The sequence below is a fragment of the Rhinolophus sinicus genome, chromosome 7 (assembly GCF_057876585.1).
Source record: "Rhinolophus sinicus isolate RSI-liver-muscle chromosome 7, RSI-T2T, whole genome shotgun sequence".
Lineage (NCBI taxonomy): Eukaryota > Metazoa > Chordata > Mammalia > Chiroptera > Rhinolophidae > Rhinolophus > Rhinolophus sinicus.
The window spans coordinates 54,761,056-54,776,007 of NC_142507.1; the positions used below are offsets into that span (position 1 = coordinate 54,761,056).

At 48.3% G+C, this 14,952-nt stretch overlaps 1 protein-coding gene across 4 annotated transcripts in view; it reads right to left on the bottom strand.

The window, feature by feature from the left end:
- ASH1L (ASH1 like histone lysine methyltransferase) overlaps positions 1 to 14,952 on the bottom strand; it is a 142,512-nt gene that overhangs the window by 5,483 nt on the left and 122,077 nt on the right. For all 4 annotated transcript variants that reach the window (XM_074318857.2, XM_074318858.2, XM_074318859.2 and 1 more), the window contains 15 exons: positions 14,369 to 14,575; positions 14,099 to 14,245; positions 10,692 to 10,800; positions 10,120 to 10,284; positions 9,864 to 9,958; positions 8,244 to 8,401; positions 7,636 to 7,788; positions 5,639 to 5,693; positions 5,423 to 5,555; positions 4,332 to 4,580; positions 3,446 to 3,532; positions 2,476 to 2,566; positions 1,909 to 2,047; positions 1,620 to 1,792; positions 242 to 408 (listed from right to left, as the gene is read on the bottom strand). In XM_074318857.2, the coding sequence (XP_074174958.2) occupies positions 242 to 408; positions 1,620 to 1,792; positions 1,909 to 2,047; positions 2,476 to 2,566; positions 3,446 to 3,532; positions 4,332 to 4,580; positions 5,423 to 5,555; positions 5,639 to 5,693; positions 7,636 to 7,788; positions 8,244 to 8,401; positions 9,864 to 9,958; positions 10,120 to 10,284; positions 10,692 to 10,800; positions 14,099 to 14,245; positions 14,369 to 14,575 (2,128 nt within the window). The remainder of the gene's footprint in view (positions 1 to 241; positions 409 to 1,619; positions 1,793 to 1,908; positions 2,048 to 2,475; positions 2,567 to 3,445; positions 3,533 to 4,331; positions 4,581 to 5,422; positions 5,556 to 5,638; positions 5,694 to 7,635; positions 7,789 to 8,243; positions 8,402 to 9,863; positions 9,959 to 10,119; positions 10,285 to 10,691; positions 10,801 to 14,098; positions 14,246 to 14,368; positions 14,576 to 14,952) is intronic.

The following is a 14,952-nucleotide window of genomic DNA, read 5'->3' on the forward strand; positions in this document are numbered from 1 at the left end:
AGAGAGAAAAAAGAGGCAAGTGCAGCTGGGAAATCCAAGATTTCCTGAGACACAGCCACGCCAGGCCACGCAGATGAGTGTGTTGATGCTGTGCCAACACCCCCAGCAGAGACGGACGTTTGCACAGTTTGGGACGGAAGCAGGAGGAGGGAGCAGGGGGCTACCTGCGGGGTCCTGCTCTCGCTCCGAGCAGGACCTACAACGTCCTGGTCCTGCCACGCGGTCAGCACGAAGGACGTACCGAGAAATCTCTCCTGGGCGCCAGCCTCTTGGGGAAATGATCGAAGGCGTAGGGCTTAGTGCACACGGGGTAGCGGCTCCGATGCATCTTGTAGAACAGGTGGGCCGACTTGTCGAGCCGGTAATCGCAGATGTACACGTCCTGCTCCTTCACTCCCTTGGGTCTCCCTATGGGTCCAAACACTGTTAATCACCGCGTATTTCCCCGAGCTGCACAGCGGCTAGCACACCCCACTGGGAGAGCAGCGAGACCCTGGAGCCATTACTAAGCATGGAGGCTGCAGAGGAAGGAAGGTTCTCAGACACAAGTGTCGAGAAAGGACAAGGGCAACTTGGAGTCAAAGCGCAGACCACAGGATGAGAAGAAGCCAGAAACGTAGGTTACGTGAGCACGGCGGAGTCTGAAGGAAAACCAGAGCAGATTCTGGGCAAGTTATAGGAAAGGAAGGCAGGGTGGCCGGGTGGCTCAGTTGGTTAGAGCGCGAGCTCTCAACAACAAGGTTGCCGGGTCAGTTCCCACATGGGATGATGGGCTGCGCCCCCTACAACTAAGACTGAAAACGGCGACTGGACTTGGAGCTGAGCTGCTCCCTCCGCAACTAGATGGAAGGACAATGACTTGACTTGGAGCTGATGGGCCCTGGAGAAATGCACTGTTCCCCAACATTCCCCAACGAAAAGAAAAAAGGCAGCATAACTAAGGAAAGCACATGTGGAAATGCACGCTCTCTAACTGGGGGAATGGAGCTACAAGCAGTCAGGGTCCAAATAGCCTACACTCTCCCCTGGACTCCGCTGTGACACCGGGAGAGCTGGCACTGACCTCTGCGACAGCTACACGCACTGAGCCCTCTCCCTGTGAGCCATCAATCGGGCTAAGCGTTGTCACAGACCTCATTTCAGCTTTACAACATGCTCTCAAGTATCTTAACAACTTCATTTTTGCGTATTGTTTGCTAATGCTTTAACAAACCTCAAAACCTGCCCCCCAAAAAATAAGTAAAAATAAAAATAAAAAACCCCATAAAAAATTCTAAAATAGATACCAATCCCTACGTTCAGCAGGTTAAGGAACCTGCCTGCCCAGGGCACAGAGGTGGAGCTGGGGGATGAAGTGAGATGGGCTCAGTCCGCAGCCCCTGCTCTTAACCACGAAAACTGACGCACACAGTTGACGACGGCCCTAGGATTCTGGCCTGGCTGGCTGGAGGAGCATTACCTTCCCACAAATACTAAGAGAGTGCCAAGTACACAGTATTAAGAAGCGAGGACACACACAGGACAGCACTCAGAAGCTCCAGCTGGCCCCGGACAATCTGGTACCAGATGGTAAGCGTGGAGAGGGCGCAGTGATCAGGGGACGGGCGCAGGTCCCGTACCTTTACAGTATGTGTACAGGTCCAGGACACAGCACGTCCCCACCACGGCCTCCAGGGGAATGATCTCATACAGCGGCACCCGAAACAGTTCATTGTGATAGAACCGACGGGACGGAGAGTGGTGGGTTTCGTGGGGACGGAAATAATGGTGGCCAAAGGCAAACCGTTCCTCTCTAAAAAAAGCAAAAGAGAAGGGAGAGGTTTAGTTGATTAGCGAGACCCTAGTGAACACTCAGCTCTGTGCAGGGAGGGGCCCAGCTGGAAGGAAGGGCTAGACCTCAACACATACTTTTCATTCTTCCAAAGCTTCTCGATGCGGAAGATGTCCAGTTTCTCTCTGTTAATGTGAGACAGCAGCCGGTAGGACTGACGGACCGGGTGGCCATCAGGCGTGCGCCGACTGTCCCTCATCAGGTACACGCAGTCACCTGGGTGGGCACAGAACACAGGACGAGGTTCAAACGATTCCTGTGTCAACTGTTAGGTATCCACTGTCTGGCCCAAGGTTGACGGAGAAGGGACTGAAAATGCACCACCATCAAGACAGAGTGACAAGCAGCAGTCTAATGGTGGCGATCACACCTCCGGACTATGAGAAGGACACGTGGGAGGTCTTCCACCTCCGGGGTCCTGAGTGTCCTGCCCAGCCTTACAATTAGCTTTATAACCCCCCGGTCTCTCCCAGCTTCATTTGGTGGAGGGGAATGTGGGGACCCTGAGGACTGAAGGACAGAAAACCCTTTATTCCATTGCTACTAACGGCCCCATGGCGACGGAACTGCGACGCAGACAGCAGGTCCTCCCTGCTATCAGAAAGGTCAGCTCTGACAAGCAGGGCGAGCACCTGCGAACGCACCTTGACGAAGCAGCAGGTCATCTCGGAGCAAACAGATGAAGTAGACACAGCCGGGTTGGGCGTAGTGGGGTCGAGGGGTCATGGGTACCTCCTGGCAAGAGCAGGAAAAAAGCCAAATGGGTAAGGGCTGGGACTGTTACCCCAGCCCGCTGACCTCTCCTCAAGAGGACGAGGACCAGCACCTAGAATTCCCAGCCAACTCACTGTTCAGCCGCCCCGTATACCACAGGTACAAAAACGGATGAAAGCAAGTGGAGATGCTCAACTTGGAAAAGTGAGGTACAGGACGAAACTGACAGGCGAAGTCTCCCAAACTACATGCTACGAAGCATTAACTGTGCGGTTGCTCTGTGCCATCTAGAGGGCATTTCAAAAGGGGTCGGGCGGAACTCTGTCACAACGATGGTGGGGGTGGGGGGCCTCCTAGCATATAAACAGCCGGAGCCCCGGGGAAGACAAACATTCCACAAAGAGCTGGCCACGCAGTGACAGCAGCAGCCCGTTAAACACCTTTATAGAGGTGACTTGCCCAAAGCCACTCGGAGAAACAGCAGAGCCAACACAAAACCCGCTTCATAATGCGGCCAGTTACCCAGCCCGCCAGCCGGCTCTCCGGGAAGTGGGCCTCGGAACAGCCTCTGCTGGCTCGGAGTCGAGTGCTCTTCCACTTACACGCCGCTTAACGTTAAGTGTATTCAGAGCACTCAAGTTCTGGGCTTTACAAGCTACTTCTTTTATGAGTCGTTGCTAGTGTTTATAAAAACCACAGTTTATATAGTACCATTCCTTCCGCTAAGTTCTAAGTATGTTATTTTCCGTTCGCTCACTGAGAAAAGGGCAGAATTATCACCCTCAATGGAAAGTGTAAGAAACCGGCCCAGAGGGGGGGGGATTTGCCAGAGGAAACTCGGCGCCCCAGGACAGGTAAGTCCCCTCCATTCAAAGCAGGGCGCTGGCAGAGGCTGCTCACCCTGTCCACGGGCCTCGGGTCGCACTGCTCACACAGGTAATGCTCCACGTCTGCGTGCACCCCCATACAGTCACAGTGCTGCCAGACCTGCAGGAAAAGGTGCGGGGGTGGCTTAGACTCACCATAGAAGTGCTGGGGGCGGAGAATAAAGAGTTAACAACAGGAGACGGTCAAACAGGAGCAAACTAAGGGATAAGTGGGTGAGGGAAAATGAGGGATAAATGATAACATGGGAAGGAAGAACAAGGACTTGTCTGACCACAAGTATGCAGATTGGTTCCCACTGTACAGATCTGGGCAACGAGGTCGGAGACAGAGAACGGGAGACTGATTCAATAGCACCGCAGTATTGCTCACTAAACAATACACATCAGTGATGGGCTATTGTGAAAGGCTTCGCACTGACGAAGCGTTCACTTCCCCTCATCTAATTATTTCCTGCCAGCAGCCCTGTGTGTTGCTCATGGCTCCACTGGCCACATAAGGTGACAAGCTCAGAAAGAGCAAACGGGGATGGATGCCGGGGCTCAGCCCAGGCCTGGAGCCCTTTGTCACGAGCTCTCAGTGCACGTGCAGTGGGACGCTCTTTCTCAAGGAAAAGCACCACCCTAAATGCCAACATCCTGGGCCGGGTCCCGTGAGACGTGCAGTGCAAAGCGGGCAGAAAGAACGGGAGGCAGGAAAAGGAGGGACAGAAAGAACAAAAGAGAAGAAAATAAAAAGGGGGACAGACGACAGGGGGAAGCACCGGTGAGGTGACACCTCACAGAAACCAGGCAAAGTCCACGCTGACCGAGGCTGCCACGCCCACCCGGGGCCAGCCGCGTCGCTGAGCCGGGCGCCATGCTCGCCAGGACCGGCTCCGGCTTCCCGCCCTGACGCTCACCATGCACTTGTCACACTGGATCATGAGGCCCTCGTCCTTGTAGAGGCCGCAGACGCAGCGGATGACGTCGTCGTCCTTCTCGTGCCCGCTCTCCTTCTCAGACACCGAGGTCTCGCTGCTGTCGGCCTCACTCGCTGTCTCTCCCACAATCTCGTCGATCTGGGCTGAGGCCTCATGTCGGGCGTTGTAATAGGCCTTTCGCAGGCGGCAAACGTCTCTCCCAGTCGGGGACTTCCGCCCGTAGTACTTCTGCAGAAAGCGGGACAGAGAAGCTGTTTGCGCTTCTCACGGTGGCTGGAAGCACACCTACGCGGTGACGCCATTCTCTTCACCCTCCCGTGTGGGTGAGAAGCTTTTCAGTGCCATCAAACCCCGTGAGTGCCAGGCAGCTGGAAACAGCCGAAAGTGAGCTAAAACGCACAGGCGTCAGGGCCTGCCTGCACGGTCCCTTTCCCATGCGCTCTCCTGCTGGCAGGCAGCGCCTTCCGCAGGCCCTCTGAGCACTTGGTAAATACACAGACGTCGTGGGGGAGAAGCGCTCCGTCACCCTTGTCCTGACACATCCGGGACAGAGCCACGGGTTTTAAAGACATGTGGAAGCTGGATCTCAGGGGAAAGCGGGTTACGCTACAGACGGCTCGCATCCTTCTCTCGCACGCGTTTTCTTCCTTCACTCCTTGTCTTCAGCCTCAGTTCTCCCTGCATCTAGTTCCCTCTCAGGCCCTCAAACCCCTCTCCCAGGGGCTTCAAAGTCGCTGATGATTCCCTCTCTTCTACGCACCATACACTAGTCCGTCCTCTCCTTCTCTCATGAGTTTCACTTACTCTACAACCTATTCGCCTAACACTCAATTCCATTCTTAAGACAGATTTACAACTACTTGCCTGTACCTACGTCTGTGTGTTTCACATGTACTTATTATCTTGAGCAATGTAACCCTTGCCCTAAGGGTACTCAAAAACAACTGCTGCCTTTCTTAACCAGAAATACGAAGGTTGACAGAATAGAGTGAAAATCCTGAACGTCCTGGGACGGTTCCCTTCCGATCCCACTCCATAAGCCGAGCCTGAAGCCCGTGAGCAGTACCTACCTCTGCGTTCCGGAAGACCTTGAGCATGTCAGCATCGAAAGCCTCCACAGTCTTATAATAGCCGATGAGGATCTGCTTCTCGATGGTCGAAAGATCCAAGGGATCAGAGATCTTCTCATAGTAGTCAGCATTCCTGGAACACAGAGCCAGGTGTCAGTCTGCTACCCCCAGTCCTTTTCTAAAATTCCAAGAATCGCGCCACACGTGCGGACTTACTTTTTCTTTGGGGGGAGGTTCAAAAGCGGTGCTGCCAGTGCCTGTCGGGAAGAATCTGCAAAAGAATGCCAGGCTTAGTGGAAGGGCTGTAAGACACCAGGCAGGCAAGTATTAACTCTGAAACTGAAAAAGGAGAACCCCTAAAATTAAGTTAGAAAAAAAAAAAATCGAAGTTTTCTTTGGCAGCCTGACTATAAAAAATGCAAGGACTTTTCAGAAATGTGGGTCAAGACAGGGACCGGAAGGTACTTTCAGGATTAGTGAAGCGTAAGAGACACAGTACATACACTTGATACACAGCACGTGAGCTGGGTGATGAGGAAACTTTCTGTGAAGAAAGAGTGAGACATGGGAAATTACGAGGGTAGCTGGGCTGCTCTGGGCGGATTCCAGCTCCACTAATCTCACTACAGCGAAGACCATCTCATCCAAAAACTGTTTTCTAGTTCTCATTATTTCTCTGTTGGTTTGGATTCAATTAAATTCCAGATAATGAATAATATGTACTGTAAATATTTTCTAGAACGGTTAATTTGTATCACCAAAACAGCACTCACGCTGTGGGGCTACTTCACCTGCTACCTTACATCCCTTCTAGTAACTTCCTAGAGAGAGAAAGCCTTCGGTTCCATGCCCAGAACGCAGGGACAGGCACACAGACCGATTGCTGCCTAACACTTGTCAGATGGGGTGGCTGAGAACGCAGCGTGATCTTCTGGGAAGGTAAAGGGTACACGTAGGTGCCACAGAACTTGACATTTCAGGACAGCTTGGTCCCCCCTTTCCTCTCTATTACCTTAGGTTAACAAAACAGCAGAAAGCCACTAAACTATGAAAATAGCAGACAGAGAAAGAAAAAAGAAAAAAAATTCCTCAGAATTTAGGGAAAGGAAGAAAGACCAGCCAAGCTGATGGCACAAAGCAGCATTTGTTAAAATCTCTCACTGTAAACATCTCTAAATTTTCTGGTCATAGAAAGTCCAGACTTCTGGTCATAGGAAGTTTGTACATTACCAAACTTCCCACACCAAATTAAAAACTCTCTCCTCTAACCTTACCCCCAACACACACCCAAAAACTGTGCCTTGAAAAAGGAAAGTAGGGGAAAGGCGTTGGCATGAAAATGCTTTGTAAGTAATTTTCTTGCAGCTTTACATCCTTGGCCTTAATGCAGAGGTCAGAGCTTTGTGAACCCTCCGAAATATATGCAAAATTATGTAGATACACTTTTCTAGGGAAAGCGTCCACACCTTTATTATATTAGATTCTCAAAAATATCTGTCAAACAAAAAAGGTTAAGAACCACTTGTAATGTCACATGTTCGTATTTCTTTCTTAAATTGCTATTTCACTGCCTCATTCAGGAAAATTACATCCAAGACAGAGACCTGCTTCTTTCTATCCCATAGCTAAGAAATGTGATTTCTAAATACAGCTCTAGGGCCGGCTCAGTGGCCCAGGTGGTTGGAGCACCAGGCTCCTAACGCTGAGGTTACTGGTTCGATTCCCACATGGGCCAGTGAGCTGCGCCACGTGAGCAACAGGAGGTTGGCGTGAACTGCCGTAAGCAACCGTGTGCTGCCATGAGCAGTGGCCAGCATGAGTGGCCAGCAGCCGGCAAGAGCTGCTGTGAGCAGGCATCCGATGACCGGTGACCGACTGCCTCAGCCGGGGGGAGCACAAGGCTCATAATACCAGCATGGGCCAGGGAGCTGTGTCCTACACAACTAGACTGAGAAACAATGGCTTGAACCAGAGTGGGGGGTGGGGGGGTGGAGCAGAAAAATTGGGGGGGAAAAAATACAGCACTTAACTACGGTACAAATAATACAAAAAGTTGACATACAAGATGTAGGGACTTGAAACAATCCCCAAAGACTACATCCAGCCAGTCCTGTAACTCTCCACAGTCCTGACTCTAAACCGTCCCTTGTTCCGGTCTTGGATGTCGCAGGTGAGAGTAACGACTGTGTGGGACGGGGATGTGGCCACCTCACCTTTATAGGAGATGATCCCATCACAGATCTCTTTGAAGACCTGGGCGAGGCGGGCTGCCCGGGCCACTTCAATGTTCTCCTCTGCGGCTGCCAACCGTCTTGTGCGAACAGACCGGGCTGTCTGCAGGGCGGAGAACTGGGTCATGAAGACGTCTGCAAGGAGGAAGCGGAAATCAGCCTCAGGAAAACGGGAGCTCTATGTGGCTTCTCTTCCCCACGGGCTCCTGCCATGTGTTCTATTTTCCTCGACACTGGTGTCACCTCCCCCTGCAGCTGGCATAGTTATGTGCCCCGTCTGCAAGTTCCTGTCCAGGCAGGAAAGCAGACAGAGGATCCACTACCGCTGTCACGTCCAGGGACTTGCAGGCTGGCAAAGCTGTTTGGGGACGGGTGGGAGGGGGTTTCCTCCTGTTCCCTAGAGTAGAAACAAGGCAGCCGGAGACCTGGGAGGGACAGGTTACTGCTGACTGATGCTTGTATGTTTGGATCTTAACTGTTTTGGTCCAGACTAAAAGGAATCTGTGAATAGACTGTTTGAAAGTAGCTGAAAGCACCACTTTTGAGACAATCTTAGGAATTAACAGGACCGTTTCCCAGGCCTCACTCACCAGACTTGATGTTCCCGTCATCTCGGCAGATGCCATTCCAGCGGGTATATAATGACGCCGAGTGAATGTTATCAGTGGTGTGCTTCACTTCCTCCTGTTTCTGCCGAATCTTCTCCCAGTTTCGGACCAAGAACACATGATGCTTTAATACAAAGTTCCTGCCAAGAAAGAGGAAAGGTGTTCCTTTATTCATGAATTCAATCAGCATTTACTCCATGTCTGTTCTACGTAAGCCACTATTAAGATGTTATCAATGAATACTCAGTGAATTCAGCCTTTATAAAAGGAATTACATACAGGGCAACATTACTCAGTTTTGCATCTTGATTCTTTTTTCCCCCCACAAAACAGAAAACATTTCCCTATATTATTTATAGATGGCAATTGAAGCGGCCTGACTTGAAGGCAGAGCTTTGTGGAGGGTTTGTACAAATCCTAGAGGAAGTTGCTGAGATGCAGCACATACAGGCTGAGGCTCAGCTACGACAAGGAGCCTGGCCGGACGGCAGAGCAAAGGCATGTGAGATGGGTGCGTACTGGGCAAACCACGTTAGGGTGGGGCCTCCACACCTCTGAACTTAAAGGAGCCGTGCGTATCGTGACCGAACTTACACAAGCTTGACGATTCTATACTTTTTTACCCTAGCACACATATAAACAGACGTGACCTTGAATAAATCTCAAACTATGGGCCTCAGTAGGTGGAGATGAGACTAATTTTATAGTGCCTGACTCTGGCTCACATTGAAATCACCTGGGGAGCTTTATAAACCACAGATACCTGAGCTCCACCTCTGAGAATTCTGGTTTGAGGGCCCTGGGTGTGGCCTGGGCACCAGGAGTTTGTAGGCACCAAGGCTAACATGCAGCTCAAGTTGGAACCACTGCTCAGGTTATTTCTGTTTTACTCAAGTTTAAACTTTCTATCCCTCAAAGTGTAATAGGATAAACGGGGCTAAAATGATAGTCAAATCACACATAAGGACGAACTTTTGAAGACCCTGGATTCTTAACCTGTTCTGGCCATGGATTCCCCGGCAGCCTGAGGAAGCCTGTGTAACCTTTCTCTGAACAATGTTTTAGACGTACTTTAAAAATAATATAAAATTTTAAGTAATTTTAACACATAGGATTAAAAGGCAACTAAACATACTGAATACTGTTTTTGGAATATTAAAAAACCTGAAAATGTGATATAGAAATAAACATTAATTTTGCATACATGACAGATCTAGTTGTGGCTTTAACAGCCCTAAAAATTCTGAGGTGGAGATGAATGTAAGTGATATTCTGAGATACTTGGAACACCTATAACATGACATGAAAACCTGAACGTGGTGACGAAGTCACGGAAACTGCAAATACGACACACACGCATACACGCACGCACGTGCACACACACACTTTTTTTTTTTTTTTTGCCTACAGGTTGCAGTCGAAGGAAATGCTAAATTTCAGTTAGAAATTAGGGAAAATAAAGACAATTTTTCCCCACTCTGAGCTCACCGATCCCCTGAATCCTTGTTTCAAGACGTGTTCAACTACACAGATGTTTAATAATGTTTAAACTGACGAGCAAATGACGTTAATTTAAGTTCAGTGAAGAAACCTCCTTCTTACCTCTCCCGATTGGACATCGGCTTCATTTGTAACTGGGGGGTCAATCTTGTTGGGGTGTTGATGTTCTCACTGGGTTCCTCAGAGAGGTGGCCTCTCTGAAAAAGACGGATCAGATTGCAGGAAAAGGAAAGTTCGATCAGAGATCAACTCGAAGAGCATTAAAACGACGCTAAAGACACCACCCGTGGGAGTCCCCCAATTTCAGCAACCGCCTTAAGTGGCTATTTGAGGAAAGAGCCGGGAGATGGTTATTCACCCTTTTTTTCAGCTTGTGCTTAGACTTCCTCTTCTCCTTGGACCGCCCGGACTTTCTGTGTGTGGCCACAGTCTGGCTGCTTTTGCTGCTGGGGAGCCCATTCATGCGCTGGCTCTTGCCTCCAATGATCCCTCGGCATTTCTCAAAGCCACACTTACACAGTTGCTTTGAAGAAAAGAGAATAATGCTTATAGCCTGCCATCTCATTCACAAGTTCAAACAGGATGCCTGAGCATCTAGACACCCAAAAGTAAGTCTAAATCAAGGCATTTTCACATAGAGGAAAAAACTGATGGAGAGTAAAATAAATACAAATGAGTTTCTACTGTAATAGAAAGATTACACGTTGGGAAAACTCTACCAGAATAGTTAAGAACTGACTGCAGACCAAAAACGATCGGGCAGTCTGTTCCTGCAGTGCTACAAGGGACCTCTGTGTCCTAGCTCAGTGGAGTGAAGAGAACAATTTTTCCCCAATGAATGGCTACAGATGAGCAATGTTTCCTGAAGGCCTGTATTCTACAGGGCACGGTGACAAAGCCAACCTCCCCTCTTATATTTATTCTTCTTACCTGTTTTTCAACGTTAAAGGAATGAAAGTTGTAATCGTAAGTGAGCTCGGTACCAGCTGGCATATCTTTCAGGGCATACAGTCCGATCCGGTACACGCCATTAACAGACCTAGAGAGAAAGGCAGAGTAGAGGCAGAGGCTTACTGCCACGCCTGGAAACTACCACCACTGGTGCACGGATTTCCAATTTGCCTGTTTCTGTCTCCAGTCACTCGAGTTTGCTGGCCAATCTTTCCCCCCTCAGTCTGTCTCCTGTTCTATTCCGCCTACAGGATACTGTCAAACCAACAGTCCTAAATCAGTTTCCTGGAAAACATGCTCTATGTTGCCGATTCGAATAGGTCTAACTTTTCCTGCTCGGTATTCAAAGCTCCTCTAAAACATGGTTTTAGTTCAGTTATTAACAAGTAAGTTAAAATGGCTTCCTATCGCATCCCTAAGAAAAGCTTATAGTTCCCACTGATCTCCACCTTTCTCACCTGTACGTGAGTCTCTTTTGTTGTTTTACAGTAAGTTATAATGATCTATCGTGCCCAGTTCTAGATGCTTTATATAATTATAGCTAACATTTATAGAGTGCTTATTATATTAGTTATAACATTCTGTTGCACTAACTTATTTAATCCACCCAACAACTGCATTAAAAAAGGTACCATTATTAGGTAGTATTATAACCCCCTTTTCTGAGGCACAGAGAGGGTAAGTACTTGCCCCCAGCAAATGGCTGCAGGAATTGTTTCAAGTCAAGGCAGTCTGGCTTCACAGGCTTCCCCACTACGTCATACTGCTAACAAGTTGTCATTCGGCCTCAGAACAACCCTATGAGGCAGGTGCTACGATTCCAATTTTATATATGAGGTTACATGTGGCTTAGATATTCTGTTCACAGTCACACAGCAATTGCATTAAAAACTAGGGGGTTAAAACCTAGTCTGTTTGACCCCCCAAACTTCTCTTCTCTTCCTTTCTGCTTCTGCCCATGTAGGACACATCCAGGTTTAGCTTGGATACTCCCTTATCAAATGTGAATTTCTCTAACCTTCAGTTTTTGGTATTCTTTTTTTCTAAATTCACAAAGCATTTTTCAGTCTACACCAGAGAATGGAAAAATGTGACAAACTCCCCCCATGTCTTTGTAAATTTTTACTGGCATACAGCCACACCCCAAAGTTTTGTATCATAACATTTAAAATTTGATTATATACTGTATTAATTTTTTTTTTTTACAGGATTTTATTGGGGAACAGTGTGTACTTCTAGGCCTTTTTTTCCAAGTCAAGTTGTCCTTTCAATCTTAGGTGTGGAGGGTGCAGCTCAGCTCCAGGTCCAGTTGCCGTTTTCTACTTGCAGGGGGCACAGCCCACCATCCCTTGCAGGAGTCGAACCGGCAACCTTGTGGTTGAGAGGACACATTCCAACCAACTGATCCATCCGGGAGCTCAGCGGCAGCTCAGCTCAAGGTGCCGAGTTCAATTTTAGTTGCAGGGGGCGCTGCCCACTATCCCTTGCGGGAGTCAAGGAATCGAACTGGCAACTTGTGGTTGAGAGGATGCGCTCCAACCAACTGAGCCATTCGGGAGGCAGCTCAGCTCAAGGTGCCGTGCTCAATCTTAGTTGCAGGGGGTGGAGCCCACCATCCCTTGCGGGACTCGAGGAGTTGAACCGGCAACCTTGTGGTTGAGAGACCACTGGCCCATGTGGGAATCGAACCGGCAGCCTTCGGAGTTAGGAGCATGGAGCTCTAACCGCCTGAGCCACCAGGCCGGCCCTAAAAATGTTTTTTTAGGGGTATAACTTACATGGAGTTGAATACACAAAGCTTAAATACATAGCTTGCTCAATTTTATATATATATATATACCTCTGTAAACTCCCAGAAAGCTCCTCTCCCAACCAGTACCCTCCCCACAAAGGACTGCACTATTCTGATCTCTATCACCACAGATTAGTTTTGACCATTTTGAACTTCAAATAAATGGAACCTCAACCGCTGTTTCTTCAAATATTCTGTTTCTTTCTCTCTGTTCTCCTTCTGGGACACTAACGAAGCATATGTTGGTCTGCTGATGGTGTCACGGAGGTTCCTTAGGGTCTGTTCTCTTCAATCTTTTTCCTTTCCGATCCTCAGACTTGATAATTTCCATTGTCCTATCATCTAGTTTACTGATTCTTTCCATCTTTGTTTAGTGTATCTGCCTTTAAGTCTCTATTAGGGACAAGTCCTGTTGAGTTATTTTTTTCCTTTGAATGAGCCATTCTTTGCTATTTCTTTGTATTCCTTATGATTTTAAGTTGAACACTGGACATTTGAATTTAATAATGTGATAACTCTGGAAATCAGATTCTCCCCCTTCCCCAAGGTTGGCTTTAAAAAAATTTTTTTTGTGTGTGTGTGGTTGTTGTACGCTATCTCTCTACCAAGATCAGCCCGAGGTGTAAACTCAGTGTCTTCTTATGTCTGTCCTGAGCCTTTCCTTGGATATGCACAGTCACATTAAATTTTCCCCCATATATGCAGTTGCTTTTGAATGACCTAATCTTTAATGCCTGGCTCACGAAAGGGGAAAAGTGAAAAATGAAGGGGGGAAAAAGAGGGCACTGGCCCTTTAAATCTCCCGGAAGTTACTTCAGCTGGAGGGAGAGGTGCTTGCAACAACCTGGCAACTGACAATCAGAACAGATCCCAGTATTTGGAGGACAGGGTCCTTTTTACCCACCCTGGTTTCTGCAAACTGTGCACAAGCTGTTCCAGGAACACGCGTACAGCTGCCTGCCATGTGGCTGGTGATGGAAGATGGGCAGCTGCGACTGCTCTAGGAGCTCAAACTGACTCAAACAAACTGCGATTTACCATCGCAGCCTCCCCTGGCAGTTGCGAGCCTTCAACAGATTCTACAATTCCAGAATCGTTCTACCAGACCGATGGTGCCTGTGCAATTGTCTAAGGGGAGGTCGATTTCTGGTGCTTCCTACTCCACCATCTTCCCAGAATTCTCTCCTATCCTATTCTCTTTTTTGAATTGTTTTTCAGATGTGTTTTTTTTTCTTCTCAATTGTATTCTAATCTATTGCCCTTGTTTTTATTTCTCATTGTGACAAATCCAGTGGGCTGACAGGAGAAGAACCATGTAACACAGTGCCTGGGACATAATAAGGTGTCAGTAACTAGTAGGTATTATTATTGTTTCCTATACACATACACATACTTATAATTTCCTGGGAGTGAGCAGTTAGGCTGAAGTGAAGACGTATCAGAAGCTTACTCTCTGCCTGGAGGGCCTAGTAAATGGGAAACTGCCTGCGCCGCTTTGTGGCAGCTGAGTGACACTGTGGACAGATCAATCTCTGGGTGCCCTCACTGCCTCTGCTCTGCTGGATTCTTGGCTTCACCTCCCCTGCTTCCTTACCATTTCTGCATCTCACAGTTCGGGTCACAGCTGTGGTTGATGAATCGAGCCTCATTTCCCATGCGGTAACTGTCAATCACCATCCCGCTGTCCAGGTTCAGACAATAGTGGTCACTGTGATTGTGATACTGCTCAATCATCCTGTTCCTGAGGAGAGACATGATGGAAAGCCACTTACTGGTTAAGCTGAAAGTCATTTCCAATGTTCCCTTTTCCATTCTAACCTGGTACCTTTGTCACCTTACCGGGTACCATCATTCACTACTGTACCTGAACTCCTGCTCGCTGACAACCTCCCCTAGGTATTCAATGATGAACTGCCCGGCTTTTAGGGGTTCTTTGGTTCTGATTCCCCAACCTTTTTCCTCAGCTCGAAATCGTTCTAGACATTGCACCCACTCATGCCTCTGTATCCTCTGGTTACAGCACTGCTCACCACAGGGGCAAGTGTTGGGGGAACACTCGGCAAAGATCATTCTGGAAAGAAAAGGAATAATTGCATGTCAATTAACATTATATATGCCTTCATGAACCCACCTAATGTTTTGTAGGAATTTTTAAAAAGAATACATGAAATTATTTTAATAAGGTTAGACTGGTTAACAAGGTAATATTGTGGTTGCCTCAATGTCCTGAATCAATTCAAAACATTTACCTTTCATGGTCATTTTGACTTTGGGGAAGAGCCAGAAGTCGCATGGTGCCAGATCTGGTGACTATGGTGAATGAGAACACACCGTAATGCTTTTATTTGACAGAAATTGCCATACGAGAAGTGATGTGTGACATGGAGCTTTTCTGTTGTGATCACAAAATACAGTGAACGCTGCTGCCGAGTGCCATCCAACAGAAAG